This window comes from Pelobates fuscus, chromosome 5 (genome assembly GCF_036172605.1).
Source record: "Pelobates fuscus isolate aPelFus1 chromosome 5, aPelFus1.pri, whole genome shotgun sequence".
NCBI classification, from domain to species: Eukaryota; Metazoa; Chordata; class Amphibia; order Anura; family Pelobatidae; genus Pelobates; species Pelobates fuscus.
In genome coordinates, this window is record NC_086321.1 from 62,042,840 (window position 1) to 62,065,637 (window position 22,798).

Sequence of the window (22,798 nt, forward strand, 5' to 3'; positions counted from 1 at the left end):
CTGAAACTACCACAAAAAAAAAATCGTAATGTTTTATCTTACGATCTCATTTAAAATAATTATTGTTCAACCACACAGATTTTCTTTAGCAAAAAAAAAAGGAAACAGAAAAAAACAAAGCATTTTAACATAGTAAAACACATAATAACAAGAGTCTACATGTAAAAATATAAAATCTTACATATACAATTCGAAAATAATGAAATGTTTGCCATTTGATGCCTAAGATTTACAAATGTAATTGTTTCTAATGTATATATTGGAGAACAGATGGAAATGTAGATGATTTTTTTCCCGTATTTGTTTAGGGCTGAATGGCGGAACTTGTGCTCAGACAAGAGATATAGTGTCAACACGCGCCAAGTTATTCAGTGTGTGGCTTGAAAACAGAAGCTGACATTTGGAACAGTGATAGTCAATGAAATACTTCATGTTAAGTGTTTTATGTAAAATATATAGCATACCACAATCGATCATTAGCCGATTTACAGTGGAAGCTAGTTTCCTTGTGTCAGATTATTTTGGGCTGGAATTTGATACCTTGCTGTCAATAATCAACATTCATACTAACCAAAAACTGTGCCACCATCTTGTTTTAGAAAGTGCAATACAATGCTCCTTGTGCATATGGTTAGTTAGGTTATTGATTAAAAGGCTCTGTCATCAGACATATTCTCTTTACCCTGATAGAGCACTTAAAAAATTGCCTGTCCCTTGTGTTGATCATTTCTGAAATCCGAGCAGCAATTGAATTAAAATATAACAAAATATTTCTAGCTAATACAGATATTCATTTGTGGAATGCTGGGAAGTGATCAACTCAACCCTAGGAAACTAAATGTTCTAATTAAATGCTGGCAGCAAGACTGATCAAAACTTTTATTTATTTTGTTATTATCAAGTTTGAAGAGGGTGCAAAAATCATGACACAGATCCAAGATGGCCACCTCCAAACTGAAAAATGTTCATCACCTACATCTGGTGATTACAAGTAAATGCACTGGGGCAATTACTTAGCTGAAATTAATATTAAGTTGTTCACAATCTACTTTTAATCTGATTTACATAAAGATATAACGTGACAAAGCCACATTATGACAGGATGATGGCATTTTGCAACCAAGGAGGTGGTAGCCACGAAGAGTCAACCATGCAATTTTGCTTTTATTTATCAATTTCCCTACTTGGCTTTTCATAAAATATTCTCACCACATATCAGAAATATGTCTTGTTGCATACCACTTTAGCTACATATGTAGATAATATCACAGCCACTTACATAATATTTTTTGTCATTTTTTTGTCATTTTTTTTAATGATGATATAAACATTGGAAGGCACAGTGGTAACATTTTGTAGCGTTCTAACCTTGTACCTATGAAAAAAATCCCAGAATAGGCTCATGTGAGCAACTTTACACAATGGCAAACTCAACATGCCAATTCTTTTGCTGCCTGTATTATATACATGTTGACTTAAGACCTGCGTTCAGAAGAGACTAGAGTAACTCTGGCTCAGCGGAACCTCCTGCACTACCTTCCTGCAGAGTTTACACTACAAGTCGTAATAACAAAAACAGGGAAAAAAAGACAGAGTAGACAACAAAACAACAACAACAAAACAAACAAAAACCCTATTTACAGTAAAATCTTTTTTAAAAAAAGTTATCCATTATTATTTGTACAGGAGCAAAAACTGCGTATAACCAAATGAAACAAAGTTTACCATATTCACTACATTTGTTTTTCATATATATATATTTATATATATATATTTATATATTTGTCATAGGTCTATAAGATCCATCTGTTTCTCCTATCCTAAGGAATGGCTAATGTCATCACTTAAATTTGCAATTGGACATTTTGCTGGTTTTGTAAGTATTTGGGCAGCAAAGCTTCCCATCAATCCAGAAGGAATAAACTCTAGCGGAATACGACACCAACAAAAATCGCCTTTTTTTTTTTTTTTTTTGCCCCCAGAAGTACACTTCTTCATTATTGCAAGTTTACAATTTTAAATTAAATATGTTTTTTTTTTCAGACATAGAAATGAATTATGCTTTTTTTTCTCCCAAAGAAGTTTAGGCACAAATGCATTGTTCCACAGTGTGGAGAAGTTTGCCATTCAGTCTCTGGGCTGCTTTTTAACAGCTTGCAACATACTACTCTGGAACATTCTCAATGATATGTTATGAGTTCCCCGTAGGTTGCATTTTGCTTGCTTCGGGAATGGTGAAACCGCTTGCGTCTGTGATGCATATAACTACTCAGACTTGTCTTATTTTACAAAAAGGGGGCAAAGGAGAAATGTTTGTGTGTGTTTAAGATAATACAGCTGTCGGAGAAGTGGCTTCTTGTCTGAATGAAGAAACGCAAAGAACTGGAACCTAAAGAAGAACAAAACAGAAAAGAAATAATGTTAATTAAATAAAGATTAATATTTCATTTTTTTTTTAATTCTTTATTTTTGTAGTGCATATGATGTTAACATATAGGCACGTGGTACCCCAAAGGCATTCCGCATGCACATTTCAAAGACAGAGTGTATTACATGGAAAGCAACTGAGTACAGTAGAACGATGCACTATTTTTTATATATATATAAACATGTTTAACTCGTAGTGTATTAGAAAGCTTGAACAGCTGTAACACGTTAGGGCTAGCTTTGCCATCTTGGAGGGATATCCAAGGAGGAAGGGTATCCAAGGAGAAAAACAGCCGCTCCATAACCCTGACCGTAAGCAACAATATGACAAATCATGAAAACCATCAGAGGCATTAAACAACATAACAATAACAATAGTGGAGAAACGATACAGAAATTAAGTGCAATCTACAACCTCGCTGGTATGAAATACAACTAGCTTATACCCTGATTGCTTTAGGTCGCTTGTGAGTCTGCTTGTGGCGTTCAGTTTACGTCATGTATAGGCTCTGCAGAGTGTTGTCGCCCAGTACCCGAAAGAAGAGAGTATGTCACACATATTAAACAGTCAGGTTTACTTGATGCTCGTAAGGTCATGTGGCCTAGCTAAGATGTGAGCATGACAAACTGTACAATATTATAACTCGCTAGGGTCGTAGTGGGAGGCCTTCTACTCAATATCCTATAGGATCATAGTAGGTGGTTGTTTTGTCTCTGTGGGGCCCTGATAAAATTTCCAGTGGTCTATGCGAGAAACGAGTCAGTCTTACATGAAATGTTATGACAGCAGGCGCCTACATAATAGTATACAATACAACGTAGCTCGGGTTCGCCACCATTGCTAGTAAGGGGAGGGTGCGAGGCAGAGCTAGAAAGTTACTTGTGTGTGCATTTAGGTGTGCAAAGTGTTACGGGCGCATTCAGCCACATTAGTATGCTTAATCAGCGTATTAACAAACTCAGTAATCAAGCAGGGGTCATATATTTGTAGATTATGCGTGTTAATGGATAAACAGTAATAGTCGTGGAGCTGTGCAGCTTAGCCACTCCGGGTTAATCAGCCGTGGGTTAGTAGCCTCTCCCCCTAAGGTGTTGCCTAAAGTAAATTCTGTACTTTGAACCGCGTTTTAACTAAACAATTTGCGTCTCGTGTATTCTGCTCGTGAAAACAAAATAAGTAAATAGGGGGGGGGGGTTGGTGTGTGAGGTCTACGGGTGAGAACGTCTCTACTTCCTAGTGTACCCCTGTATAAGTAAATCAATCAACTCAGGGAAGCAGTAAGTAAAGTAACCAAAAAGTCAATGCCCTCCAGACGTTTAGTGTCCACAATCCTGTTGGAAGTGTGCAGCTGTAATATCCTCAGTGAGTGTGGGGGTCGCCGTGTAGGGGTTAGTAGTCCCGTAGGGTCCCGTTGTGCCTTTCATTTAGCCCATGTCTCGAGTGATCACCACTCGTACAGATTAGGTCTTCCCGCCAAGGTACTCAGCGGTCGGCCATTAGTCGGGAAAGGCGAGTTGAGAGTCTCGTTTAGGTCTGCGGGTCGGTGTTCCTGGGTACGGTAGGTGGGTAATTATGTAGTGGCCAACTCGGCCTGTCCATATATAAGTGCAAACAATAATAACAAAACTGTGGAACGGTATCAAGACAGCGCTACGCTTTGTGGGCGCTCTCTACAGGGGAGCTCAGGTAGGGGCTACTGTCCATGTAGCGCAGGTCATGTCTCTGGGGACAAAGGTCTCTGCCGTAGCCGGGTTCCACTCGTGTGATCTGGGTGTAGTGCGGGGCTGTTGCAGTGCCTCCTGTGGAAGGCCCAAGGCGACGAGATGTGACTTTGCCTCCTGTAGGTTCGTAATAAGGTAGGTATGTGCACCTTGAGTCACCAGAAGCTTGTGTGTGGGGCGCCATTGGTATTTCACATTGTGAGCGCGGAGTAAGGTGGTGAAAGGCCGTAAAGTTGCGCGCCATGCCGCAGTCCCTCTTGATAGATCTGCGTACAGCGATAGAGCCATGTCTTCAAAGGCTAGTGGCGCGCTACTCCTGGCAGCGGCCATTACCGCCATCTTGTCCTGTCGATTTTGAAACTTTACAATTAAGTCTCTGGGTGCCGCCTGTGGTGCCGTGGGTGATTTCGGGATCCTGAACATGCCGTCCAGTACAACCCCCTTGGCCTACTTCGGTGGGAGTAGCTTGCTAATCAAACGTCGGAAAAAGTGGGGGAGTTCAGACTCGGGGACAGTCTCTGCTACCCCTCTAACCTTTATGTTTTGGGCTCAGCGTGAGTCTTATAGCGTCGCCAGGGTCTGTTCCAGTCTCAGGTGTGTTAGGTGTAGCATTTTCACCTCCTGTTGGAGCGTGGACACTTGCCTCGATTGGGTGCGGCAATCTTGCTCCATGGTGCTCATGCGGTGTGTTAGGCCTTGTATGTCCCTTTTAATTTCCGCCATATCCACCTGGATGTTACTGCGGAGCTCCGCTAACAGCTCCCTCATTTCAGCCTTTGTAACCGGGGCATCGTCCGGTTTCGCTTGAGGCTGTGTCAGGGCCTGCATGGCGGGTAGGCCTGTCTCCTCAGGCTCTGAGAGACCTTCGTCTGAGTCTGCGAAGTCGTCCATGTAGGCCTCCAAATCGGGCCGTGGCGCGCATCGTGCTCGCTGCCACAGATCCCCTATGCTGGCGCCCGGCCGGGGCAGGTCTGTTTTCGTTTTTTTGTTTTTCCTGCCCATCGGTGGGTCTCCTCCTGCAACAGGTGAACGTTTGTAGCTGTTTTGTGGGGTAAATTAATCAAAATCTGCTTAAATTACTGCTATGTGTCTCGGAGCTCTCTTGAGATGCGACCAGTGAGTTCGGCTGTTGGCGCCGCCCCCCTTCATTTTTTTAAATGCATTTTTAATGTGCCACTGTCATGAAAATATGATATTGCAACATTTTGTAGAGGAGTGGTAGTCATGGGAAGAGACTCAGAATGCAATTCTCTATGACCAGCCTTTGATTGGACCGTGCAAGTGCAGGCATTTAATTTGTGTCCTAGGTCATTAGAATGCTTAATATGATGACTTTAATGGTATTGTATTTAATATGTTTACTTTCTTACATAGACACTCTAAGTATCATAGACACTACAGAATGATACAGCAGTTGTAGTGTAAATTTGTCCCTGATGCCATATCCCAGTTATGTGTCATACTTTTTTCAAAGTACAGCCCAAAATCCAACCCCTGGTTGTCAACAGTTACACTTCCAATGTCAATTTTGTTCCTTTGTGGATAACTTTCATTGGTTGAGCATTTCACCTGCCGTATTCCACCAACAAATTCACTCTAAATAGGGATTGAGTTGATATTACAAATTCAAAAGTGCAACTTAGTGATATGGAGAGAAAGGGGCCAGGTTGCAGGTACTGGGGGAACTTCAGATTTGTGTTAAAAATTATTTGACACATAATGGAAGTTCAGCACCAATGACATGCTGGCACCATAATCACTAATGATTTATAAAAAAAGCTTTTTAATTGATACTAATTCAGACAAATTCCATGCACAGGCACCACAGACACTATAGTTCACACTAGAGTGATTAGAGTGTCACATTCAGGATAAACATAATAAAGCCAGAAGAACGCAGTACTTGTCAATTGCTTACCTTTTACATTTGACCCAAATGATTTGAAGCATCTCCCATGCCACCATGGGGTCCAGCCAGTGATAACGGTGAAGGATCGGAGGAAACCTTTTCTTCTTCTCGTCGTTTCAGGCAGGCGGCTTTAGGATTTAAATTTCTCTCTGCAGGACGTAATAATTAGAAAAAGATCAAATATATAAACATGTACTTTCTGCTCAAACCTCTTGAGGTTAAAGGGGAACTGTCACTTCCCAGGTTTCTAAATGTTATGTTTACTTAACTCAATATTTGAGTGTGAAAAATAAAATGAAATGTAGATATTTACACCTGCATGCAACTGGCCACCTCCATCTTGGATCCCTGTCAATCTCGGCACATGGCAGTCAGCATAGAGTAAGCATACAGATGCTTATTTGCTGACATACTTCATTTGCAATGTTTTCCTTGTCTGAATTGGATACTATTGCAATTTGCTAAAATGTTAATATAATTTAAACGCAAACAGAACATCTTGTGAAAAAAAAATGTTAACACTAATTAATGTGATTTGTAATGCTTTATACAACGGTATAAATTAGAGAGAAGTGACAGTTCCCCTCTAAGGGTTGTTTCCCTTCCCTCTTAAAGGGAACCTGCTATGAGTAACCTCACACTCTGATCCCACACCACATTGCCTTTACAGAGGTGTGTTTCTTTGATTTGCCTATCTTGCCTATCTTGAGACACTCCCCCAAGCAAGGCAAACCTCCTTCATGACTCTGACACATTAGCTTCATTGTTTATACTTCCTGGCCAGTGCTAGCAGCATTGGCTTGGGATTTTCCATAGCAACCACAGTGCATGCGCTAAGGTTTCTATGCATGTAGAGCAGGAGGACCATCTATGGGTGCACACTCTTGCACACTCTCATAACAATCAATTTAAAGAGTCTATGTGGAAGAATTGATTGACAGTTGGTAGAAAGACTTATTTTTCAACAGATTTATCTCAGAACCTATACAATTGCTAACAAAACTGCTAGTAAAATGTATAGATGAAATGTGATGCTCTTTAAAAAGAGAAAAGGTTTTCGCCAATGGCCATGCCCATGACATGTTTAACTTTCAAACATTATCGAGAACGCTGCTTTTTAATATTATTTTACATTCAATTATATATTATAATTGAATTTTAACTGCAGTTTTTGCATGCATATTATTAAAGCCTACTTCATTAAGCCATGCCTACATTTTAATATAATGTCCCTTTAAACATTATTTATTGTAATCATTCATATCCACTTCAATTTACTGGGTTATTAAAAGAGTTACATTGTTCATTACTAACAACTATCTACAGTCCTTGTGATCCATGTATCAATGTAAATATGAAATATGCATTTGTATTTTATTACAAAGACATCTTTTTACTTATGACCTATATCATCTGCATGAAGGCTAGAAAAAGTGATTACCTCGAACTTGTTGTTCTAAGCTGAGAATGACAGCTACAGCCTGATGTAGTATTAGGAGCTTAGTCTGAGGTTTATCACTCTTCAGGTGCAGCTGTACCATTCGACCCAACTCCTTGAAAGCCTCATTGATATCACGCACACGGAGACGTTCTCGAGCATTATTTGCCATCCTCCGTTCTTTCTCCCGTTCAGCTTTTTGCTCTGGTGTAAGATCTTCATCATCGTTATTGCTGGGGAAATAATTACATCTTTACATTAAAACCCATCAGCCATACAATATCTCATCCATTTAATTGATAAATGTGGATAAAACATTTCTTTAACGACTTTGAAATACAAACACAATGTTCATATCTGATTTATCAGCATCTGATTTTTTGAGCCAAAGTCTGCAAATAAACTTAAAATCTATATTTACCAATACCATTGAATCGCACAATACAGATGTAACAAGGTTTAATAACTTTCAGTTTACTTTAATGTAAAATTTCTAGACTTGTGCATTTGTTTTTTAATGAATTAATTGCAATTCATTTGAATTTAGGCCGATCACCATATGGACATTAAACGAACAAAGTAACTTGAGCACTGGACAAGCATGTTCGTTTGAGTCTTGATTCGGAGTTCCGTTAGTCATGCCAAAAAAGAGAAATGATTGATGGGAAAAAAAGACTGATAGTTAACGAATAGCCATAAAATGATGATTTGATGCACATTTTCCCACCATTTGACTCACAGAGCAAGTCAGGGAAAGTAACTGATAGAGGGGGAAAAAAGCAGTAATATATATATATATATATTTAAAAAAATGAATTATATATTAAAATTATATTTTATTTTTTACTCCTTCCCTTCTTTTTCATCTATTGGTTACTTTTCCTGACTTGATCTGTGAATCAAATGATGGTAAAATGTGCCTATCAGTATAATGCTAAGTATATACATATTATTTGTATTATCTATATATTTAGCACTGCACTGATTGGCCAGTTTTTCTTTTGGTTTGTCGGAATCGTTTTCCCATCCGAATCATTTTTGCATGAACTATATTCAGATAAACAGATTTCTTTCTGCTGTGCGCAATCTATTAATATTTGTTTAGTTTAACAAAACCTAACCTAATAATAGAACAGGATAAGAAAGTTAGTCAAGCAGGACTGCAAGTGGCCAACTGTGACTCTTTGATTATGTATACATATAAAAATAATGCTGGTTATATGCGGTGCATAATAATTCAAACTATACATTTTGCATATCAATCTGTTGTATTATCTTACAATGTTTTAAAAACTAAAAAAATTACATAAATGAGAAATAAAGAACAAAGCAGTAGAACAATGTGTAACCTGTATAATATAACCAATAAATAACGCAGAAAGGTACACTGCAGTATGAGGAGTTCTACTTTATCACAACATCATCAGAGTGTGGAAAAGTCTTCTCAAAAACATGTTATAATGCATTTTCATTCAATGCGTTTGAGAAGACATGACTTAGTTCCAAATCTGTCCTTCACGCAGAACAGTTGTGGAGTGGAGTGCTTTGGCGGTACCTATCAAAGACAATTACCAAAACTGCACTCCTGGGAATGTGGTGCCAGTATGCTCCTGAACAGTTATACATGCACACTGTGTATAATTTTTCTATGATTTTTTGCGCATGAACAGTTGGCCACAAGCTACACATAGGGAATTGTGGAACAGAATTTGCATTGTGTGCTAGGTTGTAGAAGCTAAATTAAAATACAAAATAAATATGGAGAGCATTAAAAAACATAAATTAAACAAATACTTTATTTCCAAGAGTATATTGTGGCCACTTAATATCATAAGAAGACCTAGTTGTCTTCATTATATATATTTATATATATTCTATATATACATTTCTACAATTTGCATGGCTTGATTATGCAGATTACACAATGGTTCACTGTTTTTCTATTTTTAATGGAAAATTCTAGTGATATGCATTGTTCTAAACAATGAAGCTTCTTTAGTTATACATCATTTTTATTTATAAGATCATCAATATTTCTGTACATTTTAGCTCTATGTGTTAGTGCTAGTCATTTCACTACTGCATTTTATTAGAAACACATTTAGAATGATGTATTTACAAAATAAGATGTCTACATATCATATGAAAGTAGGTGAACAAAAACAAATTGTCAAAAATAGTTGTATTTTTTTTAATTATTATTTGTCCATTCATATTGTAGATAAATATCAGGAGTGTAAATATATCATATAGTATCCCTTGTCTCTCAGCACTGCATGTTTAATGATGAGCGTGCAATTGCCCAAAGAGTTTAACCCCTTAAGGACACATGACATGTGTGACATGTCATGATTCCCTTTTATTCCAGAAGTTTGGTCCTTAAGGGGTCAAAGTAGTAGACCTTACTGATGTTTTATTTAAACTACATAGCTGTAGAGGCCAAGAAAGACAGGACAATTACGCTTTGAACAGCTTGAACAATGTACTCAGATTGGCAATACGTGCACTTTAAAACATCACATCTTACAATCATATGAACAAGGGGTGTATGGAATACAATTTAACATTTTCTAAAAACAAACTACCTAGCAGAGCAAAGATCAGTTGCCACAAACATCATATTAATATCACCTTGCCATCTGTAGCCTTTCAGGCGTATTTCTAACCTATACCAACAATGATTATGGAGAGGGACCCCTTAAGGGTATTTGTACTCAAACGTATGGCCATCAGATCGATCTCAATATTTACTATAATATTTAAAAGCTGAATTCCTGCTCATTATATCAAATCAAGAGCAGACATCGTAGTTAAGAAATTTGTTGTTTGGAAGTAAATGATTTGTTGTGAAAATGTTGAGAGTATGGTTTTTGGATATCTCAACCGTGACTATAAATTTGTCCCATAATATAAGATGGGGAATACTTTAAGAGTACATGATATAGTTTTGGTATAAGATGGGGATTACTTTAAGAGTACGTCATGTAGTTTTGGTACAGAAGAGTCCCTTGGTTTCCTCCAGGCTATCAGTTTTTGTAAGCCATTGGGGAAAGATAAAATGGTTTCTCCATAATCCTTTTGTTCACTTCATCAAAATCCAGAAAAGGAAATAAATGAAGCGACACTATTATGTACTGTTACCTAGATCTTGACCTCGTAATTGATTTGACATCCTTCTTGTCATCATCTAATTTCTTGTCATCAGACGATTTAGAATCTTGGAGATTTTCATCTCCTTCTTCGTCGGACTTGATTTCGGAGCTACCTGGAGACACATTCTGTCCTTGTAGACCAGATGACATACCTGAGTAGAAAAAGAATAACACACAACCATATTCGTCAGAGTGTCTAAATCTTCTATATGTGCATACATTCTCTGTGGAAATGTGAGATCCTATAAGTATACAGCCCCCTTCACATGACTACACGAAGATATTTTAGTTAAAAAAAGGGGGAGCTAACATGGAGGATTTTCTCTACAAGGTAAATTAAAAGTTCTAACAACAATGATTTTGGACAAATTACAATTTATACTAACATTAGCTATAGGTGGTTTAAAGGGCAATTTTTTGCACAGGGTGTTTAATGTTAAGAATTAATATAATGCTAATTTTATATTGTATAAGAATATAAATATATTTGAAATTATTGCACATGCTACTTTATTAATTATATAATAATACTTTTATACAAAGTTCATAATATTACACAATATTTCCTTTTGGAAATCTCAGAAGAACGCAACAAGCAAAACCATAGTGAGTGGAATTGGTGACTATACACTCCATCTTTATATATTAACACTCCATATGTTGTCGACCATCTCCCATAACACCCTTACAGCCATATTGCTGACAAAGCATCAGGTGAGATGTAGCCCACAACATCGGGAGTGGCAAATGTTGCCTGTATTATATTATATTTCAATGTAGGGTAATAACTGCTTGATCCAAGGATACATCTGACTGCAATGCTGGGGTCAAGAAGGAATTTTATTCCTAGCTTGTTGCAAAATTGGAAGTGCTTCAAGCTGTTGTTTTTTTTTTTTTACCTCTTTTGGATCAACAGCAAAAAACAAATGTGAGGAAGGCTAAACTTGATGCTCGCAAGTCTCTTTTCTGCTATGTAACTATGTAACTATATTTTTAAACGAACTTTAACAAAGTGGATACTGCTACACAGTTTTTTACAATTAGATATATAACCAGACTGCCACAATTCATGAATGCGATAGTTACCCCGATATGGATCTTGGGGAGGGTTTAAATCTGGCGAAGTGGCAGACTGGACAGGTAACTGTGGAACAGACACCTGATTTGGCACAAGTGAGTGATTTCCCCGTAGACCTACACCATCTTCACGATGAGTTCCAACCTGTGAAGAAAAGGAATATAGAATATGACTCAAGTCTCGTAAAACAGTTAAAAAACTTCACACCAATGTTCAACAACAGAATCTGCATTTAGATTTTTTTTTTTATAACCATTAGCATTACCATTCACTGAGTATATCCCAAAACAGAGTTAAAAATGGGGTGTACAAAATAAATGTTAAACTTTTACCTTTTGTGTGAAAGGTATAATTTGCATGCAGCGTGAAATAATATTTATCAATGTATATTAACAGTTATACCCATTATTGTTAGATTTTAATATTTGTATTTATTAATTTATTAATTTTATTATACATACTAATGAGAGAATTTTGACTGAAAACCACGATATGCTTTTAATTTTTTTGGTGGGATATACACTAGAGGGAGCTGCTGTACTACCTGTAATCTTGTCCCTGGAAACACAGACAACTCTTAACACTCGATACGATGCCATGAAACACATTTAGTGACAAATACGGAAAAGTAAGTCAGGCAGGTAAAACATAAAATCTTCTCCCTGGGTGCTGCAGTGGAGCGCACTGATTCATACCAATCTGTCTTCTATCATATCCGCCAACAGATCTGACAATTATCTTAATGCCCATATGCTTAATTTTGGGCTTCTCAATTCCCCCTTTGCTATCAGAAACCCTGCAGGAATTTCCATTTGGCATTCGACTTTCATTTCAAGGGATAAAAAATTCTCAGGCCTGCCATTTTCCCCATAATGCTTTTCAATCCTCTGTTTTGGTGGCTACAACCGTAGGCGACCTAGCCCCTACAATTTATATACACAAAATAGAAACATGCTTTTAAAATCTAACATTCCTTTATTTTTAATTAGTGTTACTTTAGTGCTTTTAAGAACCTCAGCCTTCCATTTATTTTAATTTAAATGGAGGCTTAATATCAGAAGAAAAAAATCCACACTATACATAAAACATGATCCAGTAAATATATGGAAAATATAATAAAATGTAAACACAATGTTGTGGAAAAATACTAATTTCACTAGGAAACCACAAGTCGATAAATTAAATATTATAACATAACCAAAAACCTATCCAAAAGTCAAGCCTAAGCAGTTATTATATAGCCTATTTTTTTTTCATGATGACTTGAGTTAAAATGTATAATATATCTTAATTTGGAGAAAATAAAAAGAAAAAAAGATTAATTAGTATTTTCCTGTTGTTCGGATTTATATCACACTGATTTCCAAGACTGCTTGCTTTATATCCAGCTGCCAGCCAAGTTTATCCTAATCCCCATCTGGAGGGTTTCAAAAACTCAACATTCATATAAAAAAAAAAAGAAAAAAAAAGAAAATACATAAAAAAAACTTGGTAATAATAATAGAAAAATTAAATAGCACAATTGTTTTATTTAAACTGCATAAGCAATTAAATAATTGATTGCAATATGTAGTAAAGGATCTGGAATCTAATTGAAATGAAAACCTTAATCTTAGGAAAGGCTACTGTTTGGGAGAACACATTACCCATTATTTTTATTATTAATAACCCATACAACACCTGACCCGATTAATCACACTGGATGGGAATTATTTCTCTAAACACCTAGTGAGGGGGATTGGGGGGGGGGGGGGGAGAGTGGTGAGATAATTGTCAGAGCTTCTAATTCTGTGGGAAATACTTATGAAACAAAAATTGTTAAAACCAAACAATAATCACAATGCGGTCCAACTAAAGACTCCTGCTGTGTAGGAAGAGGAGATCTTAAAAAATAAGACTCAGGACGTGTGATGAGTCTCAAAAAGTTACTGTCCGAACCATCTCCGCTTAACCCTGTAAGTGCAGAAGTCATGTTACAATTATTTTGCTGTTATAATGCTTAGCATGACTTTTGATAGCAGAGTTTACTAAATCATGCTAGACCCTATGCCAATATGGAATGACCTGCTTGACTTGCATTTGCAGTTCTATACAGCCCTGCATTCTTTAGTGGTGAGTGGGTCATTCCGTTTTTATATTGTGCCTTTAACCCCTTAAGGACCAAACTTCTGGAATAAAAGGGAAGCATGACATGTCACGCATGCCATGTGTCCTTAAGGGGTTAAAGGTTTGTTTGTTTGTTATAAGTTCAATGACTCATATTTACATCATTTGTCTTGAAGAGGCTAAGAACTAGTCAAACATGATTAAGTAGCTTTTAACCATGTTTAAAAGTCAGAAAAGAAGCTAAGAAATGTTCATAAAAGTAAGGATTCCGCAAGCCATAGTTTCCTAGTGTGTGTTATGTTCTATATGGGATGTTAAAAAAATAAACTAAAAAAACAGACAATTGAAAATGTTAAAATAACCAGAAAGTGTAAGTGGCACTTCTAAATTAAATAATAAAACAACAATAATTGAGCCGTGCACATGCTGCTCCTCAAAAAAAGTGCTCTCTTTTGTTTCCACCTCCAATTTGAGCAAAGACATGCATGTATATAATTCAAAGTGAATAATAATAATAAAAAACATCCCAGACATAGATAAACCAAATATAAAATAGAGGATGCTTTCCATAAACAATGGTATGTTGTTCCTTGGAGTATAGTATTGAAATAGAATGAAGGAATGCCTACATGTGGGTATTTTTTGTTTGTAGGCATTCCTTCATTCTATTTCGATCCTATACTCTAAGGAACTACATACCATTGTTTATGGAAAATATCCTCTATTTTATGTGATTTATCTATGTCTGGGGTGTTTTGTTTTCTTTATCATTGACTTTGAATAGTATGTATGCACTTTTGTGCACTCTATTTTCCTTTTTAAATGAGAATGTTAGTTGCGATGGAAAGCGGTGCGTAGTGGTCGAATTTGACTGCTCAAAATGAAGAAAATAAAGGAGCGTAAGAAGATGGCTAATAAATAGTTGATAACTAATAAATAGTATAATAAATCCATTATTTAATGATTTAAAAAAAAAAAAATGTTCCCAGTGGAAGTTCTAACTACATGTATCTGATACATTTTATTAGAGACTCTGCGTGTAAAACTCAAACCATCAACAAGATCTAGGCATGCATTAAATAAATGAAAATTAGTTGGACAGACAATCTGTCGTTTTGCTCTCTAAAAATCAACCCTCATATTTCCAGGGCATTGTCTTGGCAGATCCCATTGATACTGAAGTGCAAATGTATTTATGAAAGTACTTTCTTTCCTGGAAAACACAGTATGTTCATCTGAAGTGTCTTTACATCATATTGCATTGATTTGTTTTTCAGAGCACAAGAAGCCTGATGCATTCACAGTGTAATTACCACTACCATAGCAAAGAGTTTTACTGTCCTCGGATTATAATCTCTCCAAACAATATCAATTACACACAACAGTTCAAGAGTGCTAGATTTCAGTTTCAATTATCATGCCAATATCTCTTTAAGACAGAGAGAAAGGAAAGCCAATCTTCTACACTATGAAAAGCACTATTTAAAGTGCAAGTGTAAATCCTTACAATGGTGGGAAACGACCAGACACGCATTTGTTATAGATCACAGATGGGCACTCAGTCTGTGAACTAGCAGCAGGAGACAAAAGAGCTCAAGTAATGCCAAGAGTGAGGGACTCGTTATATCATAAGTCTGGAGTTGACCTACCAAGGTAGATGTCCAACCTTTCATTATCTCTTCTAACCAAGAATACTCTGAAGTGGGAGCTATCTCAAGATCTCATGCTGGGTATTATTGTGTATTTCTTCTAACTGTCATGATTTGTTTGGCTATTTGCAATTAAAGTACCGTATACATAATTGCTAGTATTCTCTATTTATTTCATGTAAAGAGCACATAGAAAGATTTTTTTTTTAAAACGGTCATGGAAGCTGTGTGCGTGAGATGAATAAGTAATGTTTTATTCCTTTCCCTTTTTTTAAATGTATTACTGTATCACTCTTATCCTAATTTTGTGGTTCTATATTATGTCTCCTTTTCTTCATCACTCAACTTTTTTTTTTCTTAATAATATGAATATATGTGTACCCCTCCCAACATTTCAAATGGGCAAAGAGAGACACATTGATTTTAGGAGTGTGAGGTGGGATGTGGTCAGGGGCGGAGCTGTTCTGAGACATTTTAGGTGACTGACAACAATTTATGCAAGTAAAATCTAATTTAGAGGAACCATATAAATCTCATTTACACAGACTGATTTCTAAACACATTTATTGTACTTTAAAGACACATTACTGTTAGTATTATTGCTATAAAGCTCTGTTATACAGTCAGACAAACAAACAATATGGAGCTCCTAGAAAAGAGGGACATTAGGATAGAAAAGAGGGATAGAGGTATTTGTGTCCAAAATAGGGACTGTTCAAAATAGGGACTGTTCCTCCTAAATAGGGACACTTTGGAGGTATGTACTTGGCATCTAGGAAGATGTTAAATTGGTTAAACAATTGAAATAGTTGAACAATTCAAGCACAAGACAGATTTTTTTTTATTACACATCGATCTATACATAGATTTTATATATTGGAATCCTTAATGCCGAATTACAAAACCCCTATACAACTCCACACACTTGATGGTTCTACTTCCATATAGTTGACATTTTTATTTGTTTGAACACAAAGATAAAAATGATACATGTTTATAAAGTATTAAACAACTATAAAATATCAGAAATATTTCCTATTTATCACTGTTTAAATCTACATATTTTAGTCTAAGGTGCTTAAGTTTGAATCTGTAAATTGAAATAAATGCAGATCTGTACAATACTCTGATAAAAACCCTAAATGCTACGTTGCAAGAGGCATAAACAGAGCAAATGCTCTTGAACAGCCTGAATCTATTGCGATCTAAATGTTTCCCTATGCAACCAATCCTTTCATCTTTATTCTATAGAATAATACGTTCCATATGTCAAGTGGCTTTGCTATAAATAAGATCAAAAGCAACAAGAAAGGATTTAATAAAAATGACATTAAAAGTGGCATTAAATCAGAAAAAAGCAAAGTTCAACACTTAAAAAAGAAATCTCACTAAGCAGCTTTTCCAAATATTGAAGCAAAGGGGCATTAAAAATAAAATCGGAGGAAAAACCCATCGAAGCACTGCAAAGAGAAGCTGGAAAAAAAAACCCTTGCCACGTTTAAAGTGTAGGTCGTGAAACATAAAAGGAGCATTCTACATTGTGTACTCTATGAACAAATAAACCGTGGCAGCACTCCATGTATCCCACTATATACTGTTTGTCCTGTTTAATGGATGTGAACTCTGCTAATCTAGCCTTTCTACATTGCTCAACTTGAAACACACAAGAGGCTTTTGCAAAGGAAGTTTTGTTTGGCAACGAATGTTATTTATGTGATGTGAAACGCCAACTTCCATAACAAATTTTCTTCCAGAGCAGCAAAATAACATTTTTTTTTCTGCATTCCCCTTTGGTCAAGAGCAGCCAGTAATTGTCAGCTCTTTTGAAAAAACAAAAAAATTAACATATTTTAGAAATTAAAAAAAGACATTTAATAACTCTGGTTGGTGTATTTCTTCTCTCAGTCCCCAGATCTCATGTCTTTCTAAAGCACAATGCTATGGTGTATCTGAGACCAATGTGGGCTCACTTTTGGCACTGCATCTAAAGCAGACTACATTCTCATGATGCACAGTCAGACAAACAGAAAATAAATTCGATAGTGAAATTTGGCCATTACTATTTTAAATGCATAAAACCCTGCATGCATTCTAGTCTTGTCTGATCCCCTAAATATGTTAGCTGGACGGAGCAGTGCATGCCAATCAATTAAATATTAATAGTAATTTTATATGTCTCTGGTCCACATCGACAAAAAAAGAGATAAATACTGGAAGATAGTTAATGAAAGTTACTTCCGATGGTCAGATACAGTATGGACAGATTCCTATCACACGTATGTTGCAGAGAGGATGTATCATGCTATAAGCCTGCACAGTCAACAGAGCCTTGATGCATTCCAGCTTGTTCCCAAGCACCTGCTTTAGTGATGACCTCAGTTTTGCTTCTCAAGATTCAGACATTTTCACAAAACAGCTTTTTCAACAAAAGCCAGCTGTTTCCGATCAAGACTACAGGGGAAACAAAAATTAGGGTAGCCTGGGGGAAAGTTACCCAGAGACAACAATTCTTCATTAACTCCAACTCCCTCCTTTATTTATTTTTTTTATTTTTTTTAAATTAGTGAAGGATTCATTAAGTGAATAAAGGAAATAAACTTGTGTTTAAAAAAAGAAAAAGAAAAAATCTTGAAAAACATACTGAATGCTCAATTGAGTTCTTAAAAAGTCTCATCCTAGAAAATTGCTTTTTTTTTCTAAGTAAAAATCATGGATACATTTAATGGAATAAAATTATGCTTAAAACAGCTGAATATGTTCAATGTTCAAATATGCAATGTTTTATAGTAATTACATTCTTTCAGTTAGAAAATACCTAATTAATGTGAAAGCATATAATGTAAGCAATTTGCATATACATATATATATATATAGTAATTCACAAAAGTGAGTACACCCCTCACATTTTTGTAAATATTTTATTATATCTTTTCATGTGACAACACAACAAAATTGACACTCTGCTACAATGTAAAGTAGTAAGTGTACAGCCTGTATAACAGTGTAAATTTGCTGTCCCCTCAAAATAACTCAACACACAGCCATTAATGTATAAACCGTTGGCAACAAAAGTGAGTACGCCCTTAAGTGGAAATGTCCAAATTGGGCCCAAAGTGTCAATATTTTGTGTGGCCACCATTATTTTCCAGCACTGCCTTAACCCTCATGGGCATGGAGTTCACCAGAGCATCACAGATTGCCACTGGAGTCCTCTTCACCTCCTCCATGACCATATCACAGAGCTGGTGGATGTTAGAGACCTTGCCCTCCCCCACCTTCTGTTTGAGGATGCTCAATAGGGTTTAGGTCTGGAGACATGCTTGGCCAGTCCATCACCTTTACCTTCAGCTTCTTTAGCAAGGCAGTGGTCGTCTTGGAGGTGTGTTTAGGGTTGTTATTATTTTGGAATACTGCCCTGCGGCACAGTCTCTGAAGGGAGGGGATCATGCTCTGCTTCAGTATGTCACAGTACATGTTGACATGCATGGTTCCCCAGTGCTGGCAGGCCCAGACCATGACACTCTCACCACCATGCTTGACTGTAGGCAATACACACTTGTCTTTGTACTCCTCACCTTGTTGCTGCCACACACGTTTGACATCATCTGAACCAAATGAGTTTATCTTGGTCTCATCGGACCACAGGACATGGTTCAAGTAATCCATGTCCTTAGTCTGCTTGTCTTCAGCAAACTGTTTGCTGGCTTTCTTGTGCATCATCCTTCTGGGACAACCAATTTGATGCAGTGTGTTGCATATGGTCTGAGCACTGACAGGCTGACCCCCCACCCCTTCAACCTCTGCAGCAATGCTGGCAGCACTCATACGTCTATTTGCCAAAGACAACCTCTGGATATGATGCTGAGCACGTCCACTCAACTTCTTTGCACGACCATGTCAAAGCCTGCCCTGAGTGGAATCTGTCCTGTGAAACCACTGTATGTCTTGCCCACCGTGCTGCATCTCAGTTTCAGGGTCTTGACAATCTTCTTATAGCCTAGGCCATCTTTATGTAGAGCAACAATTCTTTTTTTCAAATCCTCAGAAAGTTATTTGCCATGAGGTGCCATGTTGAACTTCCAGTGACCAGTATGAGAGAGTGTGAAAGCAATAACACAAAATTTAACACACCTGCTCCCCATTCACACCTGAGCCCTTGTAACACTAACGGGTCATATGACACCAAGGAGGGTAAATGGCTAATTGGGCCCACTCTGGACATTTCCACTTAGTGGTGTACTCACTTTTGTTGCCAACGGTTTAGACATTAATGGCTGTGTGTTGAGTTATTTTGAGGGACAGCACATTTAGAATGTTATACAGGCTGTACACTTACTACTTTATATTGTAGCAGAGTGCCATTTCTTCAGTGTTGTCACATGAAAAGATATGATAAATTATTTACAAAAATGTGAGGGGTGTACTCACTTTTGTGAGATACTTTATATAGTAATATTTTTTCAAACGGCATTAAGAAATGACTTCATTAGCTATGACAGCATGTTATGCAAGACAGAATATTCCATGACTTCATTTAACTTGGACGAAATATTGACATTCTGTGTGGAAACATTCCCAGTAACAGACCACCCAAAAAAAATAAAACATAGCTAAACCTCCCTCGAACACCGTTAAAAGCATTTACATTAATATAAGCTCTCCTTTTAGCAATCCATAAATGTAATATACAAACAACACCTTTCAAAAACTTTAAAGTAGAAAGGTAATAAACCAGCTTTTGGAAGCAAAGAATCATGTTTGTTTTTGATATTCATTTACAGTCCATGGGGCTGTTTTTTTTTTAAATGTACACTACTGTTACACCAGATATGAGTTGCACTGGTGTGACACTGTACCCTGGCAGGCCCTGAAACGCACACGTGTGAAGGAAACTGATTGCTATTATTTCACAGTCAAATTTCTAAAAAAAAATTTAATGTACACTACTCTTACACCAGATATGAGTTGCACTGGTGTGACACTGTGCCCTGGCAGGCCCTGAAACGCACATGCATGAAGGAAACTAACTGCTATTATTTCACTGTAAAAAAAGTTTTTTTGTTTTTTTTTAATGTACACTACTGTTACACCAGATATGAGTTGCACTGGTGTTACACCAGATATGAGTTGCCCTGGCAGGCCCTGAAACGCACACGTGTGAAGGAAACTGACTGCTATTATTTCACAGTCAAATTTCTAGTTTTTTTTTTAATGTACACTACTGTTACACCAGATATGAGTTGCACTGGTGTGACACTGTGCCCTGGCAGGCCCTGAAAAGGCACACGTGTGAAGGAAACTGACTGCTATTATTTCACAGTCAAATTTCTAGGTTTTTTTTAATGTTCACTACTGTTACACCAGATATGAGTTGCACTGGTGTGACACTGTGCCCTGGCAGGCCCTGAAACGCACACGTGTGAAGGAAACTGACTGCTATTATTTCACAGTTAAATTTCTAGTTTTTTTTTAATGTTCACTAATGTTACACCAGATATGAGTTGCACTGGTGTGACACTGTGCCCTGGCAGGCCCTGAAACGCACACATGTGAAGGAAACTGACTGCTATTATTTCACAGTCAAATTTCTATTTTTTTTTTTTAAATGTACACTACTGTTACACCAGATATGAGTTACACTGCTGTGACACTGTGCCCTGGCAGGCCCTGAAACGCACATGCATGAAGGAAACTGACTGCTATTATTTCACAGTCAACAAAGTGTTGTTTTTTTTAAATGTACACTACTGTTACACCAGATATGAGTTGCACTGGTGTGACACTGTGCCCTGGCAGGCCCTGAAACGCACACGTGTGAAGGAAACTGACTGCTATTATTTCACAGTCAAATTTCTATTTTTTTTTTTTAATGTACACTTCTGTTACACCAGATATGAGTGGTGGCACTGGGCAAGTGGGCACAGTATACGCTGTGAGCCTGACACACACGCTGGCAGGCAGGCAACTGCAATTAGATTACACAGGAAAAAAAAAAAGCAGACTGATGTTCTGGCCCTAAAAATGGCTTTTTGGGGTGCTGTCCTTACAGCAGAGATCAGATGAGTCTTTCAGGACTGTAGTGGACACTGAATACACTAGCCTAGCTATCGATTTCCCTATTAAATCAGCAGCAGCTGCACTGTCCCTCCTCTCACTAAGAATGCAGCTTCCAAATGAATCTAAAATGGATGCTTTCCAGGAGGTGGGAGGGTCTGGGAGAGAGGGTCTGCTGCTGATTGGCTGGAATGTGTCTGCTAACTGTGAGGTACAGGGTCAAAGTTTACTCAATGATGACGAATAGGGGGCGGACCGAATATCGCATATGTTCGCCCGCCGTGGTGAACGCCGACAAGCTATGTTCGCCAGGAACTATTCGCCAGTGAACTATTCGGGACATCTCTAATGCGGCAGTGTCAAGCCAAACAATAAAGAATGGAGCAGGAGAGGATACAGGACAACCATCCCAGATTCGGTGGAACATGCTCCAATTTTAGCCCTGCTCCTGGAGACACCAGAAAAACATTGTCATTAAGATCAGTGCAAGTGTATTATTAACAGAGCAGAGCATTTCCAGATGCTGTGGCCTTTTTATTGCCTGAAGCTCAACAAATGCTACAAATTGTGTCACTGGCTAGCAGCCTCCTAAGTCTCATCCCCTAAAGTTCTGACTTAATAGATGAAAATGTCAGCGGTTATGAGTTTAGCCATTTAACTCACATTGACAAAGGATCTCAAATTTAGAATTTGAACATGAAAAATGGAAGATAACCATGTGTATACTGAATCTGTTGTAATATTTTTTTGGCATTTTTTTTTATAAACCAACAAGAGTCAGAAAAAATGACCCAGATGTCAGTTTATGTCTTTCTTACTAATATTCCTCTTTCTAAGAGAATAGAATGTGTGGTATGTGTGTGTGTGCGTGTGCGCGTGCGTGCGTGCGTGCGTAACAAAGACCCACATAACAATATTCAGAGTATTGTGTCTTTAAACAGCAGTAGATCTATCTATAAAAAAGTTTGTCTAAATAAAAGAATTAGTACTAGATGAGATTTCACAATGAAATGGTCAGGATAGTAATGTCCACTTCTCCACATCTCCAGACACACCACCTATGTGTTAGGTAGGACTAGAGAAAACAGGTGTGCCAGCGGAAACATAACAAGCAGTTGTGTCTGTGGGAGGAAGTGGAACTGGACTTGACATATATGCCGATTGCAGGGGTTCTTAGGTTAACGTGAACTTGGGAGACTATCTCCAAAACTGAAAATGTATGCAGTTTCTTCACTAAACAAATTAAGGAACAACTCAAGGATA

At 37.2% G+C, this 22,798-nt stretch overlaps 1 protein-coding gene across 17 annotated transcripts in view; it reads right to left on the minus strand.

The window, feature by feature from the left end:
* Window positions 1–1,791: 1,791 nt before the first annotated feature.
* Window positions 1,792–22,798, minus strand: part of TCF4 (transcription factor 4) — a 322,114-nt gene continuing 301,107 nt past the window's right edge. For 12 of the 17 annotated variants that reach the window (XM_063453921.1, XM_063453916.1, XM_063453918.1 and 9 more), the window contains 5 exons: window positions 11,735–11,870; window positions 10,638–10,800; window positions 7,500–7,729; window positions 6,068–6,207; window positions 1,792–2,389 (listed from right to left, as the gene is read on the minus strand). In XM_063453921.1, coding sequence (XP_063309991.1) covers window positions 6,071–6,207; window positions 7,500–7,729; window positions 10,638–10,800; window positions 11,735–11,870 — 666 coding nt within the window. In that variant the 3' untranslated portion in view covers window positions 1,792–2,389; window positions 6,068–6,070. The remainder of the gene's footprint in view (window positions 2,390–6,067; window positions 6,208–7,499; window positions 7,730–10,637; window positions 10,801–11,734; window positions 11,871–22,798) is intronic. The other 5 variants (XM_063453920.1, XM_063453913.1, XM_063453912.1 and 2 more) reach the window with 1 other exon arrangement.